The 24,072-nt window shown below is 40.6% G+C and overlaps 1 protein-coding gene across 1 annotated transcript in view; it reads right to left on the bottom strand.

Moving 5' to 3' along the window:
* Nucleotides 1–24,072, bottom strand: part of PTPRG (protein tyrosine phosphatase receptor type G) — a 408,244-nt gene that overhangs the window by 129,270 nt on the left and 254,902 nt on the right. Inside the window, exon 5 of the mRNA XM_075762295.1 lies at nt 9,366–9,461. Within this exon, the coding sequence (XP_075618410.1) occupies nt 9,366–9,461 (96 nt within the window). The remainder of the gene's footprint in view (nt 1–9,365; nt 9,462–24,072) is intronic.

The raw sequence follows: 24,072 nt of genomic DNA, 5'->3' as shown, positions 1-24,072 counted from the left end.
AAACTGACTCCACTTTTGAACATCAAGGGTGAGAGGAAGGAAATGGAGGCAAAAGAATACACAAATACATGCTGATCAAGTTCTTGGGGCAAGTTATTCAAATAAAAACACTAAAATATAAGGGGACAATTATGAAAATTAAAGCTAACAAATTGGTATGCAATTTAATGAAGCAAGTTAATAATGGCATCCCACTTGGGATTAATTGTAATACGTTAATCAATTAAGAAGCATTGGGAAAGCGAAAAAGCTGCAAGTCAAAAACATTTACAATGTTGTAAACTAAAAGATAGTGATCCTGACATTCGAATGAACATTAAACTAGAAGAGCGCAGAGATCTATTCCCCATGCAATACGCACAACGAGCTCTCATTAATGGTTACGACAGATAGCTCAAGATATTGAGGAGAGACCCCATAAAATACACAGAGAGTATTTTTCAAATTCGTAGCATTGCACAACTTTGGAGTCCAAGTCCTCTTAACAGCAAGAAAGTTTACAGTTCCTTCCTAGTATTAATAATTGTGATGTTTTCATTAAATAAATTGGAGCAAAGGATTGTGATTTATCACCAGAAGCAAAGTCACTCGATAACCCACCACCTTTGTTAGCCACTCTCCTTGCTACCTGCGTCCAAACCAGAGAAGTGACAGCACAAGTCCTGAGTTATGATCTCAGACTCTGCGGTGAAGAAAGCATTTACAGCACATTTGGGAAAAAAAAGAAAAGGTGGCATCTCATTTTTACCTTCAATTAAACTTTTTTCAGACCCTTTGGAAGTTGCATTTCTCTAGATATATCTGAGATTTAAAACAAAATATAAGTCAAAGACTCTCTGTGAATTCTGGTATTTCGCTCTGCACTGTAAAAAGAACTGCACAACACCGCTTTCTGTACAGCCCATATCCTTTAAAACTCAACCTAACAAAAAGGCTTTAATTGAAAGTATTGCATTTTGGAGGTCATCTGACATAAAATCTGGCTTCCTGCTCTTCTGCCTTATTGGAAAATACCATGAACAAGTTCATAGAGCTGAAGAAAAGAAGGGAAAGGAAGATGATTGCTTGGGCACTGAAGAAGATAAGTGCACATAAGGTAGATTATCTTTTTACACTGCACAGTCAGCCTGTGGATAGAAAAGTTTCAACACAGCAGGTTGCAGCCATCATGATCTAGAGACTGCAAATGCCTCTTGGCAGAACACAGGCAAGCAGAAGCGGAACGATGTGTTTGCTTCCAAGAACGATCTGTTTCAGCCGCCCTGTCAGTCTGTCTGCCTCCAAATCCAGCCCCCCTTTCGCTCACGCATTTGTACCTCATTCCTCCAAGCACGCTTGCTCAGGATGTTCAGGCTGCTGTGTGAACACCTCTGCTCTTAGCAGTCCTAGATTTAGCCACGTGGGCTCCTTCTCCAGATAAGCCATGACAAATGTACGGCCACGTGAATGAGAAAGCCTGAACCCACGGTCCTCTGCAAATCAAAGACACTTTGCTGAAACGAGGGATTACCAGGAGCCCAGGCTGTGCACAGTGACCCCAGCAGCAGAGGTGTGTATCCGTGCTGTTGTCAATGGACTGAAAATCCGGAGTGCTGACGATTACTCAATGCTGGGGAAAAAAATATCCAAGAAACAGATGGAAAGAAAAAAAAAATATGCCACAGGTAAAAGGGCCAGCCTTTCTTCAGCTGCAATTCAGCTTGCTAACAAAGTCCTTGTTCCCTGAGCCTAGCAGCACCGGGCTCCCAGCCCCGACCCCTGCATTCCCCAAGGTGCTCGTGGCTTTTCCTTGGTGAAGTCCCAGGGCTCAGCCCAGCAGTCTGCCGCTTCCTTCCCTGCTCCTCTGCCCTGCTTCCAGCAGCGATCTTCAAGACAGACATGCAGCTCTGCCCACCTCACAACAGCATCTCACTGCACAGCTACAAACGTTCGGAAGCTTCTCTATTAAACTCCAGACTTCATCAGGAATTGTTTGCTTAGTGCTTTCGAGAGTCAGCCTACCCATTTACGTACCAAAATAAAGGATGAAGAACCTTATTCAAAATAAAGGATGAAGAACCTTATTACGGAAACCTTTATTTAAAAAAAAAAAAAAAATTCTCTGCTGTAAACCACAATTTTACTATTAAACAACATCTGAAACATGACAAATCTGGACAAAGGTGTGGATCAAAATAAAGTTAAAGCCTCATCGTTAAGCACTTGAAACTCAATAATCACCAAAACTGAAACTAGATATATATGTATTTTTACTCACAGAGCTATTCCCCATCTGTTCTCTCCTTTCTTTCTTCTTTTACATAAAATATTCAAAAATATTCATATTTCCCAAAGAAACTTTCAACAGAAGTTGAAATAAATCTGAATTTTGGCCTTAAGTTTAAAAAATTCTTTTTGTTTTCTTTAATGGAACGGTAGAATATATTATTTAGAAACAGACACTTTCCATGAATTTTTGTCTTCTACCCAAACTCAACTTCCAGTCAAAAGGGTTTCAGTGCAAGTTTTTTGGTCAGCACAAATATTTATTGTTAGGCACCCAAACTTGCATCTTTTGGCTTTTGATCACCTCTGGAGGCTGTTCAGTGCCATTTACATACTGAACCCAAATCTAACAGACTTTAAAAAGCTCTCATAATTTTATATTTAAATTCTCCATGACTCAAGATCACTTTTGTCTTTTGATAATTTTATCTCCACTTACTTACTAGAAAATCAGGGGAATCCTTTTCTGCTCCAGAGATGCTTCATATAACTATACATCATTACAGTATTGTACAAGTTGTTTCTCAGAAAAAGGTACACTCAGTACTGTATTTACCATATCTACCTACTCTGATTTGCTCATCCTTTATGTGTCGGAGTAGCTACTCTGTGCCTCTCCATTATTCTTCAACTATTTAAAGGCCCTGGGTAGTGCTTTTATTAGTAACAACTGATAGTTTTAAATAGCTGCCACAATTTCAAAATGCTGAGAAACTGGACTTCAGTGAGTACGAACAGATTTCAAATTGTTTTGCTTGTCTTCTATTGCACAGAGAGTTGCCAGTAAACGTGCATACACTTTGACAAATACAAATTATACTTTCCAAAGGCATTGAATAAGTAGCTTTAGCCTGCACACATTTTCATGTTATGAAGATAATAAAAAAAATACCTGTACTAATTACTAAATAATACTGCTAATCAATAATAATAGTTTTATTATTCATAAACTGCTATTAATAAAACACCATGGGTTCTAATGTAACCACTAAAGAATTAATACTGTAATTTAATTTTAAGGTCTTTACATGTATCTGAAGTCTATTAAAATAAATGGAAAGCTTCTCAATGACTCTGGATGATGCCCTGCATGTTAATGATGCTACATGTTATTTGCACTACTACAAATCACCTTTAAGATATTGCCTAAACAGTGAAGCTGTGATTATGCTTCACGTAGGTGGATATAATGTTTTCGGAAACGTGCACACCTCCCACTCCGTTCTCATTTTTACAATCAAGCTAGTTTTGCACAGACTTTCAAAAAGCATTGTAGTAACGGGGAGGTGGAATTAGGGAATTGCCAGGAATCGAGATGGGGACACAGGAACTTGATCTCCTACCAGCTATAGGCTTTCTCAATAGCTACTGCATTTAAAGCACTTAGTCACCAAATTTATTTGGCTGACAGAAAACATATGAAACAGTTAATGAAAGGGAAGAAGGGGGGAGGATGCTTCTAGGGAAGTTAAAAGCCAAATTCTGTTATTTGAGAAATATACATTAAAAAAGCGTATTTGTGCCAAATATTTACTGGCTTTGATGGTGTCCCACTGATTTGTTCTGTGTTTAGCTCATTTAGGTCCCTGTGAAAAGTGAGCTATTGATCGCCTTCAGGAAGCACACCAAGAACTACTACCAAAAAAATCTTACAAAAAGACAGGCCACAATTACTATTTGTTTTACTGAAGGATAAATCTCTGCATACATGAGTTAATGGTAAATATAAAGACATTTACACACAAGTAACCCACACTTAGATCTAAAAGTTAAGTGCGACACAGTATTTTTTCCAACAACCTTAAAAAAAAAAGTTAGCATTGGAAAAGAGAATTAAGAATGGCATCCCAGAAAAAGAGCTGTTTAACCCTTGATTTTTATCTCACATACTTTTGAAAATACCATTAGTTACATATTCTCTGCCAAGTACCTAATTACCTTTAAAAATCTAGCCCTGCACTGCTAAAGCTCTTGAGTGATCAAGGTATCAACATCACTCATCATTATGAAGATAATTTTAATGATGAAAGCATTGCTAAAAGTTATTTTAAAATTCATTTTTACTTTAACTTCTTTAGAGATGATTTGTTTGAGTACCTGAGATACAGTAACTAATCACTGATGGTTTTCTTTGCAAATAATAAAATAGATTTATATGCCCTCCCTGTAGGAACAAGAACTCCATCACCTCCTCCTGAATTTCTGAGCTATCGAATATTTGATGAGTGCTTAGGGAATCAGTATTGTGTCTTTTCACAGCAGTAATCAAAGAATGAAGTATTCTCTGCTGTAATGAATCTACCGCAAGCCCAAAAGATGAATATTTCAAATGCAAAAGCAATATGTTTGTTTTGAACACATTTAAGTTTGGCTTTAATAAAGCAAGTAGTGAAGTGTGCAATGAATTATATTGTTAGATGGTTAAAACAGAGCCGTGCAATATGTCTGAATGCATTTAATCCAAGTAACTACTCATTTTAAATGCGACTTGTAAATATGTATTACATGTACATATACGAACGGATGACTCAGGAACCAGCGAGAGATCTGGGCCTTCCCTTCCATTCCTGGCTTGCTTCAAAACCGGCTCAGCCTGACAATTAACCAAGGCCCGGAGCCAGAATATCATTAAGTACAAGTTGAACCTTAGGAAGGCTGAAATCAAGCACGCGCACCAACTATTCAAGTCAGGATCATTTAAATCGAGACTGAAGCGCCTTGCTGGACTGGGAGCTGCTAGGGGTTTCAGCGCATCGGTGGGTCTTCAGACAACTTTGAAGAGGTCCACAAAACAGTTAGCCCTGCAGACGGGTCCCGGCGCTGCAGCGTCACCGTTCCTGCACATCCAGCAGCCTTTACTGCAGACCAAGGGGCTCCTGCTGGCGGGAGGCAATGGGCATCTGAAGTTAAGCATCTTCCACTAGCACTAGTTTCACTCTGAGAAACACCAAGGAACCCCAGCACTGACAGGAATGGTCCTATTGTTTTCTCCTGAAAAACTTGTTCAGGAGGCAAAGAGGAATCATTGGCATTGCCTCATTTGTCTGCAGATTTGGATTTTTGCTAAAATAACAAGTGAGTTCTCTTTAACAACAAAAAAAAGCTTTTTGACTCACGTTGCTGCTTAATACTCTGATCCCCTCTCCCTCTTGAAACATGCTGACTTTTTTCCACAGACATCCTCACTTTAAGCAAAAAGCCATTTTCCCCACTGATTTCCCCACCTCAATGGGCTTTAATAACCATTATATACCTGACACCAGCAGGCTGGAGTTCCCTTCTCCCCCTTTCAGCTTGGTCCCGCTGAATAGCTTTTAAAATAATTGGAACTAAAAATATCAGAGGTTCCTAAATCACTTTGTGCCTCTATTACACTCCCTGTGGCCTCAGTGAGGATGAGAAAGCATCTTGAAGGAAACACCACAGCGTGGTGCAAGGTTCTGTATGTTTGCTGTTTGGTTTTTGCACAGTGAGGCACCTCATTCTGCCCCAAATACACAGCTACAGAACAAAAGTCTGCACGAATTTTCAGCAGAGCCAAATCATCTGTTGCTTTCTTATTTGCTGCACTCCCCTGAATGTACAATAGTCCCCAGAACGATGCTTGAAGTGATGCTATGGTCAGAAAAGGGACCAAGCATTTATTATGGGACCCTTTCCTTCAACGTAACTGTTCACTTTACAGCTTGTACTCCAATGCAAAAAGCAGCTTTAAGAGTCCAGTTAGAGATTTCAGGCCAGCTCATCTCATTAGCAAATTGAAAATACCTGCTATAGAGTCACCCCAGTGCTATTTTATGTGAGACCCTCCGAGTGTCTCTCCACAATAAAATACAGAAATGAGCAATTATAGCAGTTTGTATGTGCAAGAATTGTTTCCTGATTTTAACCAGTAACATGTTTTTATTTGTCAACTGACCTGCAGTATGTAAACAGAAAAAGACTTTATCAACAGAGTTTACAATAAAAGCATAGATTTAATTAGCAATTATGACAAAGTTCCAAGTGCTTCAATTATCCAAGTTCAGAACCAATGTACTTTACCTGGAAATTGCCCCTGAAATAGTGAATTCAATAAGGAAAATTCTTATATAGTCCAAGTTAAATTATTTAAAAAGGAGGAAAGAGGGTTCTTAATTATTTAATGTTTCACCAATAATTATATAGTTCAGTATAATGCTCACTCACTGGAGAACCTGATTTTCAAAGGAACATTTGTGAACATCAGTCAAACAAAAAACACCTGCCAGACTATAAACTCAGTCAGTGCAATACACATTCATTCCAACACAGCATTAATGCATTAGCGAAAATCCAAGTCTTGACTTAATGGCAAACCTATCCAATAATTTCTCTGTTAAAATATTTACATAGAAAACCATGCACAGTTCAGTTTCCTAATGTATTTGTAAAAAACAGCATGACCTCTATTGCTACTATTTTTTAAAGCTGTGTCCTAGATAAATGAGTTAGAGATGGGACTACAGCTCTGGAAAATAGCAAACTATAAAATCAGTACTTGAATAGTCAAAGCTGCCAATCTAAATGTGGCCATGGACATCTTAGGGACATTTCATTCAAAGGTTACTAAGAATCAGTTTTAAAAGACAGCTTTTAAATTAGTTGCATGAAATACTAGCCACGGTAACCTTATCGGCATGGTGCCCTGGGGAGCAAGGCTAAAAGAACACCAAGTATTTCTGAACAAAACTGTAAAGGTTTTTCCAAGTCGTGGTTCACCAGCTCCAGCACACGATATGCAGCTGAGGCAACTAAAACGGCACCTTGGTCAAACACAGTATGGATCCGCAAAGGATTATCACCATCAATTAATAACCCTACGTACAAAACCTCAAGCTCTACTGGACAAACTCTGGAAGACCCTCATGATGGCCAAAACAGTAGTTGCCGCACTGACGTCCTTAGAGTTTACTTGCACGGGCCAAAATTCAGCACGCGTCCTTCCAGAATGGGGATTCTGGGCTCAACAAATCTTCCTCGGCAGCCTTCCTTCTGTCTTGGAGCAGAGCTACCCAGAAGGAAGACCTGATACACTCAGAAGTTTAATGGCACGCCATAGATTTATCATTTCAACCCAAAGGCAAGGAAAAAAAATACTGAAAAAAGAAAACCATTTCCTTGCTGCCACAAAACAGGTTTTTCCTGGGTCACTTTGCCAAAGAATGACCTTACCCCCACTCTCTGGAAGAGATCAGAGACTGTTTGTCAGTAATGGCTTTGGATTTCACAGCTCCTGGAGCAGAGGAGCCCAGCTGCACCATCATCCAGACTTTACAGCCTAATGTCCTGTGGCCTGCAGGGCTAGAAAGGATGAAAAGTATAGATTTCTGCTTCCCTGAGGGGACTGCAACACTCGATTGTGGTCTTAAAGAGCCTGAGGTCTCTTACAATCAAAGGTGGCTTTTTAAACAGCATTACAGGCTATTTTAGGTTATTTTTAGTGAGTCTAATGGCTCCCTCAGAATCGTGCAAAATGGGACTTGCAGTAAGCGCAGCACCTGGCTTTGCAGGTGGGGAATACAAAACACAGTCCCACTACAATTTTAAGATCCTCTAAAAACATGGTTTATGGAATAAATGTCACATAAAGACTAGGAAATGGTGTGGTGCTTCACATGGCTTATGTGAAGCACATCAGGGCAATTTAGCAATTAAACTCCAGACAGACGATGCCACAACACGCACTGCACACCATGGCGTAACACACGCTCCTCCTGACACAGCACACACACACACGCTGCGCAGCTCTTCGCTGTGGTATAAACCAAGTAACGGTGCCTTTGGTTGTTCAGTCTCTAAAGTTGCGTCTTGCAAGGCCAAATTCAATTTGCCCAACGCTTCCCCCAGCACATCAAGATTACGAAGTCTGGGGAATCGTCCTGCTATGCCACTGTAAATTATCACAGGTCCACCAACTTCACCCTAACATGAAACGCCACAGAAGTGCTTAGAATTCAACAGTGATGAATTTAACATGCCTACTTCCACTAGCCTGATGTCAGCAGAGTTACAGCAATTTATGCAATACAAGGATCTGTCCTTTTCTCCTTATCAAAGCATTTGATCAAAATCAGTGACATGGAAAAAAGACAACCTTACTTAATTTGAGCTGGAGAGTCAGCTTGTCACTCTAACATCATAAGAAAAAGGGAGGTATTTACATATGGATACTTGCATATTCTTTTTTATCTGACTTCACAAAGATAACAACAGTAAGATCATTTTCTTCCACAGTAAAAACTAGTGTGAAACCTCACAGAGGACCAAATTTTTCCCTTGCTCTTCCCTCTTTTTTGAAAGAGCAAGACCTTGAGAGATATTTCAAATCTTCATTAGCCGCTTCTCTGCCTGTGACAGCCTGGTGGTATGGAGTTGTTCCAGCTCCCTCCGTTCAATTCACCCTCGAGTCAGAAAGGAAAAAAAGCTCCATTTCTGATGCAAAATGACAAAAAGCCCACATTGCTGGAGAGCACTGCCACGTGGCTGGACCTGCCAGCCATCACAAGCAGCAGTCTCTACCCCACGCCGCAGTTCTCGAGCGTGTCGAACCAACAAATGAGCTAACCGAGCAGTCACGCTCTTGAGGATGCATTTTAAAAAAGGGGATGCATAAATTCACTCATTCGGAAACCTGGTCTGTTACAAGAACTTGTTACTATGACAATTTAGAAGAAGCTGCTACAGATAAGATTGATGAAACTTATTGATTAATTTTCTCTCAAGCTATGTTTGAATTTTAAGTTTTCTCTAAACAGAACCAGTTCACGTTGGTTTGTTAGTATTCCAGGGACCGCAGCAATGTGCTTCAGCAGTGAAGGAAGTTCCATGATAAATGTGTTCTCCAATCTGCATCTGTAAAGTAGCTATAAAATCAGAACAATTCATGCAAAATTTTTCATTATGTTTTTAAATATACTTATTTACATTTTAAATCACACATAGACAATATGAAATATTTTTCACTTAGACAGGTGGGAACAAGAAAACAGATGCATCCATTAAGCTTGAAACAATTCAATGAATTAAATAGTACTTGGTGAATGCTTTGGTTTATGGATATAGCCCTTGTTTAAACTTACTTGAAAAAACACGGCCATGGCTCCTACTACCCTGTTTTCTAGAACTGCTGTTCCAAAACTGTCAAAGTCATCAGGATTGTAGAAGTAAATCTGCATCTGTAAAAATTAAAAACAACAACAAAATCACATTAGCGTTGATTCACACAGCTTTCAAATGAGGTAATGCATACATGTCATATGTAAACCCAGTATTATGAACCTGAGATAAAGAAATTCTGCTGAACAATATTTTTTAACTAGCATCTTGATTAATTGCATTACTGCCCTACTGGGACAGTAACCAGGGAACAGAGTCAATGCAAAGCATTTTAATACCAAACCCAAGGATAAACAGTATGGTCAGTCTGTTTAGATGGCAAACTTTGTGCTTTCTGCCAGGATCTCTTCATTTCTTTGCTCGTTGCAGGCTCATCTCCTGCTCTGTTCAATGTGCTAAACATATTTATCTCAAAAACCATAGAGAATTTTTGAAAAGGATTTCAACGTTTAGAGTTATTCCTTTACTCCTAAAGCAATTTGTAAGATAAAAGTCTGTCTCTGTAGCAATGCATTTTTATGAGCCTCTGATATTCAGGACTATCAGTTAGGGTCAGACTTCTCCCTGACTTCAGTTAAATTTCGTGACTTTTATTTCCAAAGCATTAGCACTTGGCAAAACGTATGAGACAAAACCAGACGTTTTGATGTCATTTTAGGATGAATAATAAATAGTAATAATTAGGCAAACCCAAAATGAAAGCAGGCAAGAACAACGACTACCCCAAAATAGCAGATGTCCGAGTTACACAAATATAGGACCACCGATAACAGATTCCTTCATACGCTCTGCAATTGAACAATTCCACTTTACCACACACACGCCACGAATAAAGGCAACTCAGAGAGGCCTGTGGGCACTACTGCTCTTAATTTCCTACACGGTTCTTGTTCCATTTACCGCATTAGCTGAGCTCCCGCTTCTGCCAGCCACCCTACCACACTGCTGCTTCTCCAGCAGCTGCTCAACCTCTCCATTCCCAAAGATGACCCTAGTGTTAGTCCATCTGTATCAGCCATCATTTGCTCCAAAGGATCTGGTTTACATCCAAAACATACAACACTCCCTTCTCAGCGTTACACTATGCAGGTGTGTACGTTTTCATAGAATAAATTCGGTATCGGTAACAGTTGTATGCGTGCTCTATACAATGCAAATTAAAAACTTGTGCCTGATGGTAACAGCCAAACACAAGAACTGGACTTTACAGCAGTTGCTCTTGGGGCCATTTAGGGATCCTCCCGGAAGGATTTCGCCTTCCAAACCAGCGCTGGGGGCAACACTACTGCGGGACAGTCGGCCAACGCATATGCTCGTTCATGCACATTGACTCCAGCAAAAAAATCCGGTCCAGGCTATGAAACAGGAATGGACTCATCAGGCTTCTCTGCCACTGGCCTCTTGCCTGAACCTGTGCATTCACTGCTGCTTCTCTGCTGCCTGACCTATTACCTGGCCTGTTCAGGCTTTTCACAGCATTACTAGGTGATAACAAATAGCCACACAGTACATAGTGAAATGAAGACATAAGGTCAGAGACTGCCCATGCCTCCTGACACACTGCCGGCCTGACCATCGCTCCCTCCTGCAAGTCTGTCTGCAGGCAAACGCTCTGCTGGCACCAATAACTTATTTGGGGCTGTTTGGGTTTTTCCAAGATTGTGCTGCATGTCAAATCCTACCATATTCACAAATGCAAGTATTTTTCCCATATTCTGAAATTTTGTATATGGCCAGATGAGATGATACCCTTTTATCTTGCTCAGATATGTCCCTACTCATATTTACTGATTCCCAGGCTTCTGACTGTATATATTGGCTGCAATGTATAATACTGGCAAAGTACCTATATATCTAATAAAACATCACCATATAGAGAAAAGGCCAAGATGAAGATCAGTCTCTTCAGAGGTAGAGGTACTTTTTTCAGCAGGAGGATAAAATAAGACCACACTCCAAATGGCTCACAAAAAATGAAAAAATTGTCTGGCACTCACTCTAGCTTCATAAAATTTGAAAGCAATTTTCTTCCCCTGTTTCGGCCTTCCTATTCCCAGCGTATTCCCAACACACACAGAGATGCTGGCAATATCTCACAAAGCTGGTGGTGCCTCCAGGTTCTGACAACTCGTGCTTTGAACAAACGTAGACCGAGGTACAGCCATGCCTTGACGTAGAAATTAGAAACAGTTTGTTTCAGGTAGAATTGCTTTAAACTTCAATTTAGCCAGCACAGACAAAAGCTCACAAAACACTCACAAATTACATTTTACTCCCCTTTAAAATAAAGTCTACCATTAGGTATGCCTTACGTAAAACACTTTACTATATAGTCCTCATAGGAGTTTATGAAGAAAATATCACTGAGTGAGTTCAGCATATGCCAAAATCATTTTGGATCAATTTTGCTCACAGCATTTTGAGGAAATTAATTTTTACAATACACTTTTGGATAGCAGTGCAAAGGGCTTTGGTAAAAAAGTGCTTAATTCAGATCCCTCGTCTCAGCAGTGCAATTTCACAGACTAATCAAGAACCACACTCTGCCTTGATTACCATACACATTGAAACGTTTTCCCACTGCTCCCCAGTGTTTTTCCAGAGAGCGTGGTTCCTCTCTCTGCATCCATCAAGTCAAGGGGAACTGTCTTGTATGAAAAATTATCGTCATCTGTCATACGGTAGCTTCCTTATGTGTTCGTACAGCTAGAAGGAAGATTTTAGTAGAATCTCCCAGGAATTGCTATTATATAATTTACACACGCATATGCTGCAAAAACAATGTTAAAAAGATGGTAAAGTTACATCCTCAAAGCGGCGTGGTTCAGGCTGTTCACAAAACCACACCTGGACACCGCTGAGCATTAGTATTACAACAACTTTCTAATTATGTGATCACATATTGTTCTCTTCCATAGTACAGTCTCATCTGTTTTCCTCCAATTTACAACAAAATGTAAATGTATCTAGTTTATTTCTGTTCTTTCATACATAATACACATAATCTTGACCGTGTTTATCAGTAGCTATTTAATTAAATATTTTCTATGGATGGCATAATGCTCTTTATGTACAAATCAGTAATAAGACAGTTAACCATAAAATTAATTTCACCTAAACATGCCAGAAAATTTCCATTATTACTCCTTATTATATAATTAGTATCTACAATACAAGGTGCATTTTGCATATAAATGACTTCTACTGTCTCTGCCCAGTACGTACAAAGCAGTAGTATAGAATGCAACAAAAGGGCATTTAAGCTAAAGAAAATTTGGATCTTATTATGATACGTTATTTGTGAAATGCAGAATGGAGTGTCATCCAAACTTGTGCATCCAACCTGAATTGTGGCACTGCCTGACTTCAGCACCATAACCCATCATTTTCTTGTGCATCGTTGCATGTGATTTCACAATAGCTTCCAGTTGCCAAAAAAATTTATTTTTATTTTTTAAATATTTTTAAAGGCTCTGGATCCCTTAGCAATGGGAAAGCCTGAAATACCCTTTGCAGTTTCTATCGTGTGACACTGTCTGCAGTCAGAATTCTCTGCTCCACACATCCCTGCTGACAGTGCTCCAAATAGCCTTCCCAGTGGCATAGGTCCCACAGGGCATGAGAGTTCTGTTGTCTATGGCACAACATACTAGATTTATAAGTCTTTCACATCTAGCCCCATTACAACTAAGAAGGATGGGGAAAGGCTTACATGGGCTTCCTTAATCTCAGATGTGCAACACAGCGGTATGCTTGCGTGTACCTTCTAAAGATCTATTATAAAAAAACATGTGGTGTCCAAGCAACTTGAAATTTTCAGTATTTTGATAAGTCTAAGCTGAAACAAACCATCCCTAGCTTCACAAAGGCACTTTCTTGCAGGAAGACTCTCTCCACCCTAAAATGCTGCCAACAACTACCGCAGCTACAGAGCTTTACCGAGGCAGGCAGAGGGCAAGAGTTTGTTTTTAATGGAAAAACTTTATGCTTTGACACTCTTCACACTCTAAAAGAGTAGAATTGTTTTCACTCAAACTTGAGAGAGATTTGCTGTACAGCACAGATTAAGCCTGAAAAAATCTCAGTGAAGGGGAAAATCTTCAGAATGTTACAAGTGCCTTAAAACAGAGGATTAGAGAGAAAACCCTCACTCCGCCATAACCCAGGAGATAATTGCCAGTCACCCTATAAAACCACGTCATGTTTTCTAGTCTCTTCTGTCCAGGAAGATCCAGTGCCCAGCCATTACAATTTCCAAGCACTCCAGGCCTTTTTCCAGCTGACAACGCTTACACAAATGAATACACCACATACATCAACACCTAAGTAATTCCCCAGCCTGGAGCGTCTCTGCCTCCACGCTCCTACCAGCTGCACCACCCCTCCGCCATGCCATGGGACAGGCAATCCCCTCATCCTCGGGGTCAACCTGCTCTCTGCAGTAACACCTTTCTTCAACAGCATCCTTCCAACCTCTACAGAAATCTGGTGTTCTCCAGAGCTGGCAACACGTCAGGCCCTGCTCTCTGCTTAAGAGATTTTGACTCAAAACTGGGCTGCCACCACGCCAATCTTGTAAGGACAGGCTGTCCAAAATGTGTGTGTGTATTACTGAGAAACACTGCTCACCAGAGATCAGTTCTGATTTTATTAAGTCCAATTGCCTCTGAATGGCTACACCGTCTTTATGAAATGTCACTGGCTTGCAAAAACTGAGCCTGATTCAAATGAATGACTTCTCCCTGCCGCAACTAAAAGGCTCCAGCTCTCTGCTCAGATGCTCCTCCTCTGCTTGGCAAAACAGACATCCAGACAGAAATCACCATTCCTGTGCATGACATCTTTTTGCTCTTATTACCCCACTACAAAGACAGAAAATTCACATCCAATACAGACTATCACAGCTAAACTCATTCAGCACTTAAGAGAGAAAAGCCACAATGAGCATTTGATAGATCCCAGAAGATGTAAGGAAGTTCAAAGCAATTCTAAGAGACTGGGAAGCAAGCAAGTACATTTTCCACAAACAGATGCCAAGTATTTTAAAAATAAATAATTGAGACTTTTAAATTGGACTGCTATCACCCTGTGCAACCTCCTACAGCAGATTTCTCTTCAGATTAAAAAAAATGAACAAAGGCTCATTGTGCTGTCACAGATGTGGAGTACAGAATATTCAATAGTATCAGGAATTCTGGTGGAAGGGAAAAGATCATCAGAATTAGCTTTCTGCTCATTTCCTTCCAGCAATCCAAGGGCTACCATGCAATTTAAAGCTACGGGGGGGGGGGGGGGGGGGGGGGGGGGGGGGGAAGAAGGTTTTATAGGCCAGCCAGTTTTTTGATGAATCAGGCGGCAAGATGCAGAGGCAACAGATATGTGGTTTATTATGTACTCTGCTTTAGAGACTGAGTATTTTCAGAGGAGCAATACACACAGGCATTGCAGGTAGATTGCAAATCTTTGCAGAGTGGTGGTGAAACAAAAATTTTGAACTGTTTGCTTTGAACGATGGAGTTAATCACTGAATATACTAATTCTTAATTAGTACCTTTGCTGCTTAAATTGTAAGAATAAATTATTTTCAGCCACTTTTACAGCTGGATTTAAAACCTTCTCAGACAAAAACAAATTCCGTGCTAAGACTATGAATCATACATGATTTTTCTTAATTGAAAGCCTGTATGTAACTTGCTTCTGCTTTAAATATGTGCATAGATTTCTAGCAAACTGGATGATGCGATCCATTTAGCTGGAATAAAAATTTTCTACAGACATAATGTAATCTTCACTGCAGCACTGAAAATTCAGAATAACTGTCCTGCAGTCTGTGTGTTTACTGGAGTGTGAGATGTACACTGGGACAATAAAGTCTGATGTTTGACTTCTCATTATATTCTCTTAAAAAACCCCCTGAAACTTATCATTTATAACATATTCTAAATCTGCTTAGAAAAGGCGGGGGGGAAGAGCGAATCGTGATGTTTTCCAGTTCTCTACTAGAGCTTGATGTAATAACATAGAGTATACTGCATTTTTTTTAAAAGATAAAGTTGAACAGGAGCAGATAATGGCATGTTTTTCCTGCCTAGTCTATTATTCATCAGTGAATTTTTAACTATAGTTAGGCAGGTACAGAGATGTATTTTGAATGTCATAACTCAGTATTTTACAGTGCTTAAAAGTGTGCTGGGTAAATTGCAAAACAAAGAGTCAGACAGGGTCTTTGCCCTAAAGTAATTGCAACTTGATAATGAATACAATGCTAGGCTGAAAAAAAAATGGAAGGAGTTGAAACAACAGGAAGAGCAAAGATCATACAAGTGAAATAACAGAATTTAACTCAATTTAGACATTCGCATGGCTTAGAAGTATGGTAAATTTCCCTTTAATCTTTTTTAATAGTAAACATTAATTATTGCTTTGTTGTCTACAAACAACACAGTAGGCGTGTCTATGTTATAAGTCAAGACTAAGCGATTTCACAGTCGTTTTCAATGTGAAAGTTGGTAGTTGTTGCACGTTCTGCCCCTAACTCTGACCAGCGTTTAAACCTGTGAGTGGTCCAGTAGCTGCCCAGTAGGAACAACGAGGCAGCATGATGCTCGTAGGATCGCCCTGGGCTTCAACGCATTGCTGCATCACAGCCGTACCACTCAGTATCTTGAGTGATAAGTCCTAAATGTTAAGAGAGAAGTACCTTGGCAAGCCAGAAACTTCCCTTATTTCTACCACCAGAAATAAATACCCCTTAGGCCTGCTCCCGTCCCAAACAAGAAAATCCATCTCATGTATACACACCGAGTCATTACACAATGAAGGCAGACTTGATGCTAAAAAGCTGTATGTTGCATTCATTTGTATTTCCTTAATATGAAAATAACAGTTTCAGTGTTTACGCTTTCCGTAACATGAAACTTTCTTGCAATTGCTTTGTACTCCGAGTAACAGCCATATGATTCACCATGAAATGAAGTCTGGAAAATCGTTTTGGATAAATGGAACTATAAATTCAATAGAATTTCCATGACAACATAGATTGCAACACTCCGCCACAAGTAAAATGTTATAAATCATTCAAAACCAACAAAAAATCAGCAGTAAGTCTTCTCTTTCACAACACACAAGACCCCTGAATTATAGAGCTGTGGTTATTACCTCCCCATGCAGCGCCTCTCATTTCTGATCCTCTTCCTTGTTACAAGTGTTGTTTCATATCTGACCTCCTTCCAAACCCAGGAAATTATAACTAACACTTTAATACTAAGATGTAAACAAGAATTGAAGCATAATGAGCAGGAGGCTTTTTTGCATCTTTCTCCCCTTTCTTATTTTCTAAAAAATGTTTAAATATCTTCATCCTGTGCTAATTATACCTGTGTATCCAGATACATCACAGCATCTTGTTAGATTCACAAATTTAGGAGGCTCTTTTTCTGGAAACGTGGGTGGTAAGTGTACAATAGGGTGCTCAGTCAGCTCATAAAATGGATGTGAACCACATGTCCGAGGGATGGAAGAGATCCAAGGAGAGGAGGAGGTAAAAATAAAAAAAAAAAGGATAAAAGATTACACCACACATTATTGCTCATTTACACTGCTCCATCAGAGGATTCCTGATGTAGGGTATTTCACTTAAAGTCCAAGGATCTGGAATGAAGTGATTCCAGGAGGACCTTCACTGCAATTTAAAAATCACTGTGGCTCTTGCCTTCGTGCCTGTGAGAAAAACCTTCAAAATGCAAAGCTCCTTCCCTCCTGAAAAGATTATAAGCCTATGAAATCAAATGGGAGTCAAATAGCTCAGTATTCTGATTTTGGGGTAGAAGTAGGAGTATTTCTTACAAATCAGGTCTTTTGGTAACTTGAGAAGAAGCAGCAACCTACAAGTTCTTGGACTGCAAAGGCTCATCTTCCCAGGCTACTAGAGAGTTTCTGCTATCTTGCATAAATCACTGCCCATTTCTGGGCCTTGTCTCCTCATGTGCAAACTATGGTCATTGCCCATTCCTCCTTTAACTGGATGTTTTATGAAGAAAAATATGAAAGACTGGGAATAAACAGGAAGAATGACGAGCAATTGAAAACCACATGAAATAAACCATCATTTGGAATGGTGTTGGAGAAAAAACAACTTTGGAGTTCCTGTTCATTTGCTTGATATTGCAATAAGAAAGCATCTCATGGAGACAGTACATTGCCTCTTAATACTGGCACTAATTTCTAAACAGCTCCTATCTGACAGAGAGCTGATGTTGTGGGAGTTCAGTGCAGACACTTATTGCAAGGCAAGACACACACGTACCCCTGAAGGCATCTTCCCAGGCTCCTGGAGGTCAGCTGGGGGCTTCCAGTGGTCTTTACCAGACTGACTCTGCCAGAGACTTTATTTATCGAATAGTTCTGAGTCTCACCCACAGTGGTTTTGCCTAACCACGGCATATTCCAAACAAGACAGCAAGCGCATGCGTGCAGGAACACGCAACGCTGAGACTCCCATTTCAGCAAGAGGCAAACTTTGCTTGCTAAAACCGTCCAAATGGAAAAATTAGAAGCAATACTTAGCTGCTGGCAAGGGTGAAAAACTGAAACAGTCAATTTAGGAAGTGGCTAAGCACCAAATGCCACAGCAACTCAAAACAAGCTGGATGGACTGACTGCATGTGCAGAATAGCGCTGAACTCAACCCAAAAGTGACTGTTTCAGATTTCTTCTTCATCTGTTTCCCATGGTCTTCCTACAAGGAGAACTAAACTACTGAAGAGTTTCAAACTCCAATACCCGAACTGTCCATACTTCAGCTTGTCTTTCATTTACTTTCTTAAACATCAAGAAGTGCTGCCAGAATGAAGAGAACTGCAGGGATTTCCTAGCAAAAACACTCCAGCGCTCTTCAGGGAAAAGAAAGGAGCTGCACTTTAAAAATAAACCCTACAAAAGCACACTTTTCCTAGCATGTGTGATTAATACAATTTCATATACCATTCACTTTAAAGACGCACTAGCGCAAGTATTCATTCCTCTGAGAGCTCACATCTTAGCGCAAATTATTCTTTTTGTACTGTGGAATTCAGAACGTCCTGTGTGGTTTGTTTGGGGTTGTTTTGTGTTGTTTTGTTTTGTTTTTTTTTTTTGAAATGGGAGAAGGCAAGCTCTTCCATGAGGTTTAATGATCTTCAAAATGCCTCAGAACAAATTTTGAGATATTTATAGTTTTGTTGCATCTCTAGATTCAAAGCCATGCAGCAGATGGGGCACGTTTTCAGAAGCATTTTGCCAGGCGAAAGGCCATTCCTATCTCTGAGGGGATGTGAAATCCTCCGGGCTGTACACTCGCAGAGTTATTTTTATTTATGAACTGTGAAGTATACGGGCAATTACAGCAGAACCAGTCCATGAGAAGAGCTTACTTGGAGGGCTTCATAACAGAGGATAAAAATAACATGGGCTTTCCCATGTTTTGCAGAATAGACATCTATCTAACACAGCATCGTAATCCCAAAGATAAAGCAAGCAAGGTTCTCAGCATCAGAGGTCTCAGTAGCTACTTGCAGATTACTGTAGGAAGGTGAGACAGCCCTGTGCTGCAGGGACAGCACTAATTCTGCCACAGCCTTCCCATCTGAACACAAGAGGGATTTTTCCAATGCTGCTGCTTAACATGGGTGTTTTACTTCAGGTTTCTCAAAAGGGCTTAATATGTAAGGAGCGGGTACACTATATCCCTTCTAAAGATCTCTTGAAAATACCTCAAACTGAAATCCCACCACCATCACCAAGGGGTGCCTACCCAAATTCCCCAGTCTCTTGGAAAACCTTGCATGTAATATCTCCATATTCTGTTTCTCATTTTCTTGCATGCTGCACAGCTTTCTTTACCCTTATCCTCTGTTTTACCAGCGTAGAAAGCAAAGTCTGCACACATCTGGAGTGCATCATCCCATCTTAGCGACTTTGTGTATGGACACACAGAGTAGCTGAATACACCACCCTAACGGCACCAGCTGGTTAAGGACATGATTCTGTATTAACACTAGCAAATCACAAAGAACTGGACTTCAGCACAGCAAGAAGAAAAATATTCAAGTAAGCAGCAAAATTGACAGAAAGGTTAAAGTGCTAGAAATTGTGTAGCCTTTTAAAGTTAAAGCCTTGTCCACTGTCACATCTGCAAACCCATTTGCAAACACATTCTGTAATGGTCCTTTGCTAAATGTCAAAGTTATTCTGCCATGCCTATGAAACAGAAACGCAAATCTAACTCTGCCCCCCACACGCTCACACACGCCGTGTCGAGACTCCCCTGATGCATCTGACTGCTGCTCGCTCGTGGCATCACCTTATATAATGTGAACAAAACAACCTCTCAGCTTTAATGCTTCCAATATTTAAGGGCTCATTGATGTTGAAAGAAAAGCACGTTGAACTTCTTTGGGCTCCTGATGAACACAACAGTGCTACCACATTGGCATTTGAGTCCAAATTTTACAGGCTTTGGGTCAGTACAGTTTGCAGTACACACTCCTGGTGGGAGGTAGGCACAGTTGTGCCCCTGCTCAGCCAGGCTCCATGCCAGCATCATCCCTTCCCTCTACTCTGCATTTTAATAATAAAAACGAGTCTCAAGCCAGAGAGTCACATTTCCACCATGGCTCACATCTGTGTATTTCTGAAAGCACCTCTTCTGCCTCAGCATCTCACATTTGAACAATTCACCTGGGTAATGGCCACCGTATAAGTTCTGGTTTTCAGTATGACAGCTGCTGGCTTTTCCCCAGACTGTTGGTGTCTCTGGCTCTAGAAGTGTCCAACCAAATTCATTCCTGCTCATGCCAATGCTGTCTCCACCAGTCCCAGACACTCGGGTTGTGCCTGCAACCACGAACGGAAACTTGAAATGCTGCAAAATGGTGGAGCCTCTGCCCATCATGTAACAGGGAGAGCGTGCCCCATGCTGCCTGGGGCCAGGGCTGGGGCTGCGAGGGCAGGGAGGGCGTCACCTGCGATACAAAACCACGCCGTTGTACGTGCTGCCGGTACATTCACCTCTCCTGGCGTTGTTCTGTCACAGCATGAAATGCCTCAGTGGAACTTTTGAAATATGGGAGTTGCACAAGTAAAGTCTTTATCATAAATCTGATAATTAACCTGCATAACTAATTTCCCTTCTGGCAGCAGGCATAGGTTGGAATAAATAGTCTATTCAATACCTACTGAGAGAAGACTCCTATATTTCATGTTTACTTTAAGCAAGTATAAAAACCTAGGGACAAAGGGCCTCAAAGAGTCAAATTCCTCGCAGTTTCTACAGAGTGCCCTGAATAATACATAAAGCAGCTACGCTCTTATCCCTAAAAACCACAGGTGTGAGCCAGATGTCATGCTTATCTTCTCTTGAGATTACAGCAAACAATTGCACGCCTTCAGAATATAAAGTAAGCTTTGGATCAAGAAGCCTGAAATATATTAAAAGTGTGGCACTGAAGTTAAAAAATTCAAATATTAACCTACAAATCATTGATTCATTTAAGAGTCTGTTTATAGCCTATGTACTATAAAAGTTATATTTCTTTTATTTAACCTTTTTATAACAAGAGGTATTATGAATCACAAATCTGAGATAAAACTGCTTGCATAAACCTCAGTCTTGGTCACCAAGGTATTGCCAAACAGATTGTTCAAATATACCACCGCCTATTTAAAAAACACCATGGCTCAAAGAACAGAATTAAAGTTAAAGCCTTGATTTAAATTTTAACCTTTCCTATTATTGTAATAAAGGTTTGGAAAAAGGTGAGCATATGCTGCACACAAATATTGAAAGGAGATGAAACCTAAAATGGTATCTCAAAAAGAATTTTAAAGTTAACTTACTACATAGTAACAAGACATGGTGCAAATGGTGCTCTAACCATACACCCTTGACCATAACCAACCACCTACAAGTGCATAGCCAGAGGATACTCCAAAACGTCCACTTTCAAGAAAATAACGATTTCCTCACTCAACTAGTGAACGTCACTCATATGCTACTATTTGTTACTGGGAGCATTTTGGAAAAAGAACAACAGGATCCTCCTCACCAGATGCACAAACCAATCATGCCCCAGCATGTTTTGAAGGCCATACTCATATCGCAGTATTTTCTCTCTTAAATTAGGTTCAGGTACCACGTCCCGACTTCTGCATCGACACCTCTGGAGCAACAGTGCTTGCTGCAAGGCTGAGGGTCTGTGGTATCTAATAGATGGTCCATGTCCTATCCCAGTTTTTTCTTAGCTTTCCTCTTCCACCCTGGTTAGCTTCATTCTTTAATCCAGTGTGCTTGATTTCCTTCCACAGCATCCCCCGTCAAACACTCACACTCCAAAGGCTGTCAGCATCTAATGCTAACACTTCACTAAGAGAAGTCTTCCAGGTCAATTTATGACAGAAATATTGCAGGTTTGTAATTAGAGCCCTAGATAAGAAAGTCTTGTGTTTACTCGGTAATCCCCATATTCACTCAATAAAAGCATACATCGCGCTCTCTCAGCTGTAGAGAAAAGGTGGTGAATGTGACTGGAATCCAACAGCTGTAACATCATCTGCCTGATCCTGAGGGAGTTGAACTACCCTGTTCACATACCAGTATTCACCAGTGACCCAGAGCCTCATCCTGCCCTCCAGCAGCAGAGCCTGGGACTCCGGGGGGAAAAGCATCCAACATCTCGGCTCATTCATGTTAATAAAATGGCGTACGAAGAGTCATAGGCTAAGGTGTTAACATGACCCTGTCTGTAATACTGAACAGTCAAACTTGGTTTGACTTGAGAGCACAGACCCAGGCTGCTCAGCTCCATGGCAACACTAATGATTTAAACATCTTTATAACCTTTTATTAAAGATATAGGACAAAAGTTAAGAACAGTACAGAAAAATAATGAATTTCAAATATAAACAATTAAGTCTTCAAGCTTCGTCATACGCCTTATCCCCATCTCTGTTAGCAAATGGGTTTGTTTTTTTTTTTACAAGGACAATCTTTGGATGGTATTAAATGTGGTGACAAATATTCTTCTTCAGAAAAACAGGTGAGTCCAGTCCTAATTTCTGCAGAAAAAAAATGTAACAGCCAAAAGAAGCGCACAGACAGATAACACAGCTTCTGCAACTGATACTTGCAACTTCATTCCCGCGGAAAACAGGCAATGGAAGCAGCTGTTATCAGCCACTCCAACACCTGGTAACTCCTGTGAGGTGGCACAGGGCACAGCTTCTCCCTGCCTCACCGGTCATGGGATCACAGCAGAGCTGTCTGGGCTCACTTTGCCAGGCTCGTATTAAACAGAAGGAAAAAAGAGATAGGAAGGAAAAGCAGTGAGATGGGGGAAGAAAAGGACAAACAAAGAAGAGACAGCGCCCGTATCTCTCATGCCAAAGGGCTGCTGAAGATTTAGGTGAAGTCAGTGGCAGCTCTGGTAGCTTCCCACACTGCTGCTCTGAGCAGGTCAAAACACGTTCAGGATCATGACTGTCTTCCCAGAGCACCCAGTCACGTTGGTGTGTTGGTATTACAGGGTGCAGAGATCCCAAGAGATCATGAAATTGCAAGCATTGTGTTTTATCTCCTTCTCTTCATCAATACATCATCTGGCCTCTTCACTCTCAAGAGCTTCCTTCACACAGACCACCAGCCAAGGGCTACAGAAGGCATGAGTATATCCATTAATTATGTCCACCAATGATTTACAAAACACCAGTTTTGACCTGCTAGTTTCCAGGTCCATTCCCTTCTCATTTAAGCACGTTCCTTGGAGGATATCTCAATGTTTTTTAGATTATTTCAATCTGCCCTCTTTCTGTGGAATTGTGGAATTTCTTAACAATGCCACGCACTGATCTTGTCTAGACTAGTGTTACCATGGATGTTGTCTGATACCCAAGGCTGCATTAATATAGCCCTGGAGAGCCCTCATAAAAACACTTGGTTCAGGCCACAGGTGCATCTAGCTCCGAATCCTGACTCAAGTACCAAGCATTAATGGAAAGTAAAAAACAAGACTGTGTGTGTTTACATGGACAAACAGCAACTGCCCCCTTAGCTACACCCCTGCAGCTTCCAGCAATCCCCAGAGGCCTTTCTGAGCTGGAAGCTGCACAAGGACCAGCCTTTGATCGGTTTGTCCAAAACTCTGTTAAATCCTCTTTCCAACCTGTATTTACTGCTGACCGCTTGAAGATCATTTCATGATGGGTTCCACAAATCATGCATACTTCAATGCAGTGCATGAAAAGTGTTCCTTTCTGTTCAATGTGCACCTTCTGTCTTTCTGGGCTCAGACCCTTAGCTATATCGTGAAGCATAACAGGTAACATTTATTTAACTTCTTTGAGATTTCATGGACCTTTGTAATCACGTGCCAAGCTGTCACAACTATTGAGATTCTTGTCTCATGGAAGGTGTTTCGTATCACTGAAGGTCCTCTATGTTTTTGGGAGGTACAAAGCATTTTTGCGGTTGGGCAATCACAACTGCCCATGTCATATGTACCACGGAGCAAAGATTTTTCCCCTGATCATGCCCATTTCCTAATTATTTCTAACCTGCCTATTTGCCTTTTTTGCTACTGCTGAGCATTGAGCTCATGTGTTCAGAGACTTCTCTGCAAGGACTCTGGGAACACTTCC

This window comes from Balearica regulorum, chromosome 10, assembly GCF_011004875.1.
Source record: "Balearica regulorum gibbericeps isolate bBalReg1 chromosome 10, bBalReg1.pri, whole genome shotgun sequence".
NCBI classification, from domain to species: domain Eukaryota; kingdom Metazoa; phylum Chordata; class Aves; order Gruiformes; family Gruidae; genus Balearica; species Balearica regulorum.
This window is presented reverse-complemented; position numbering and strand designations above follow the sequence as displayed.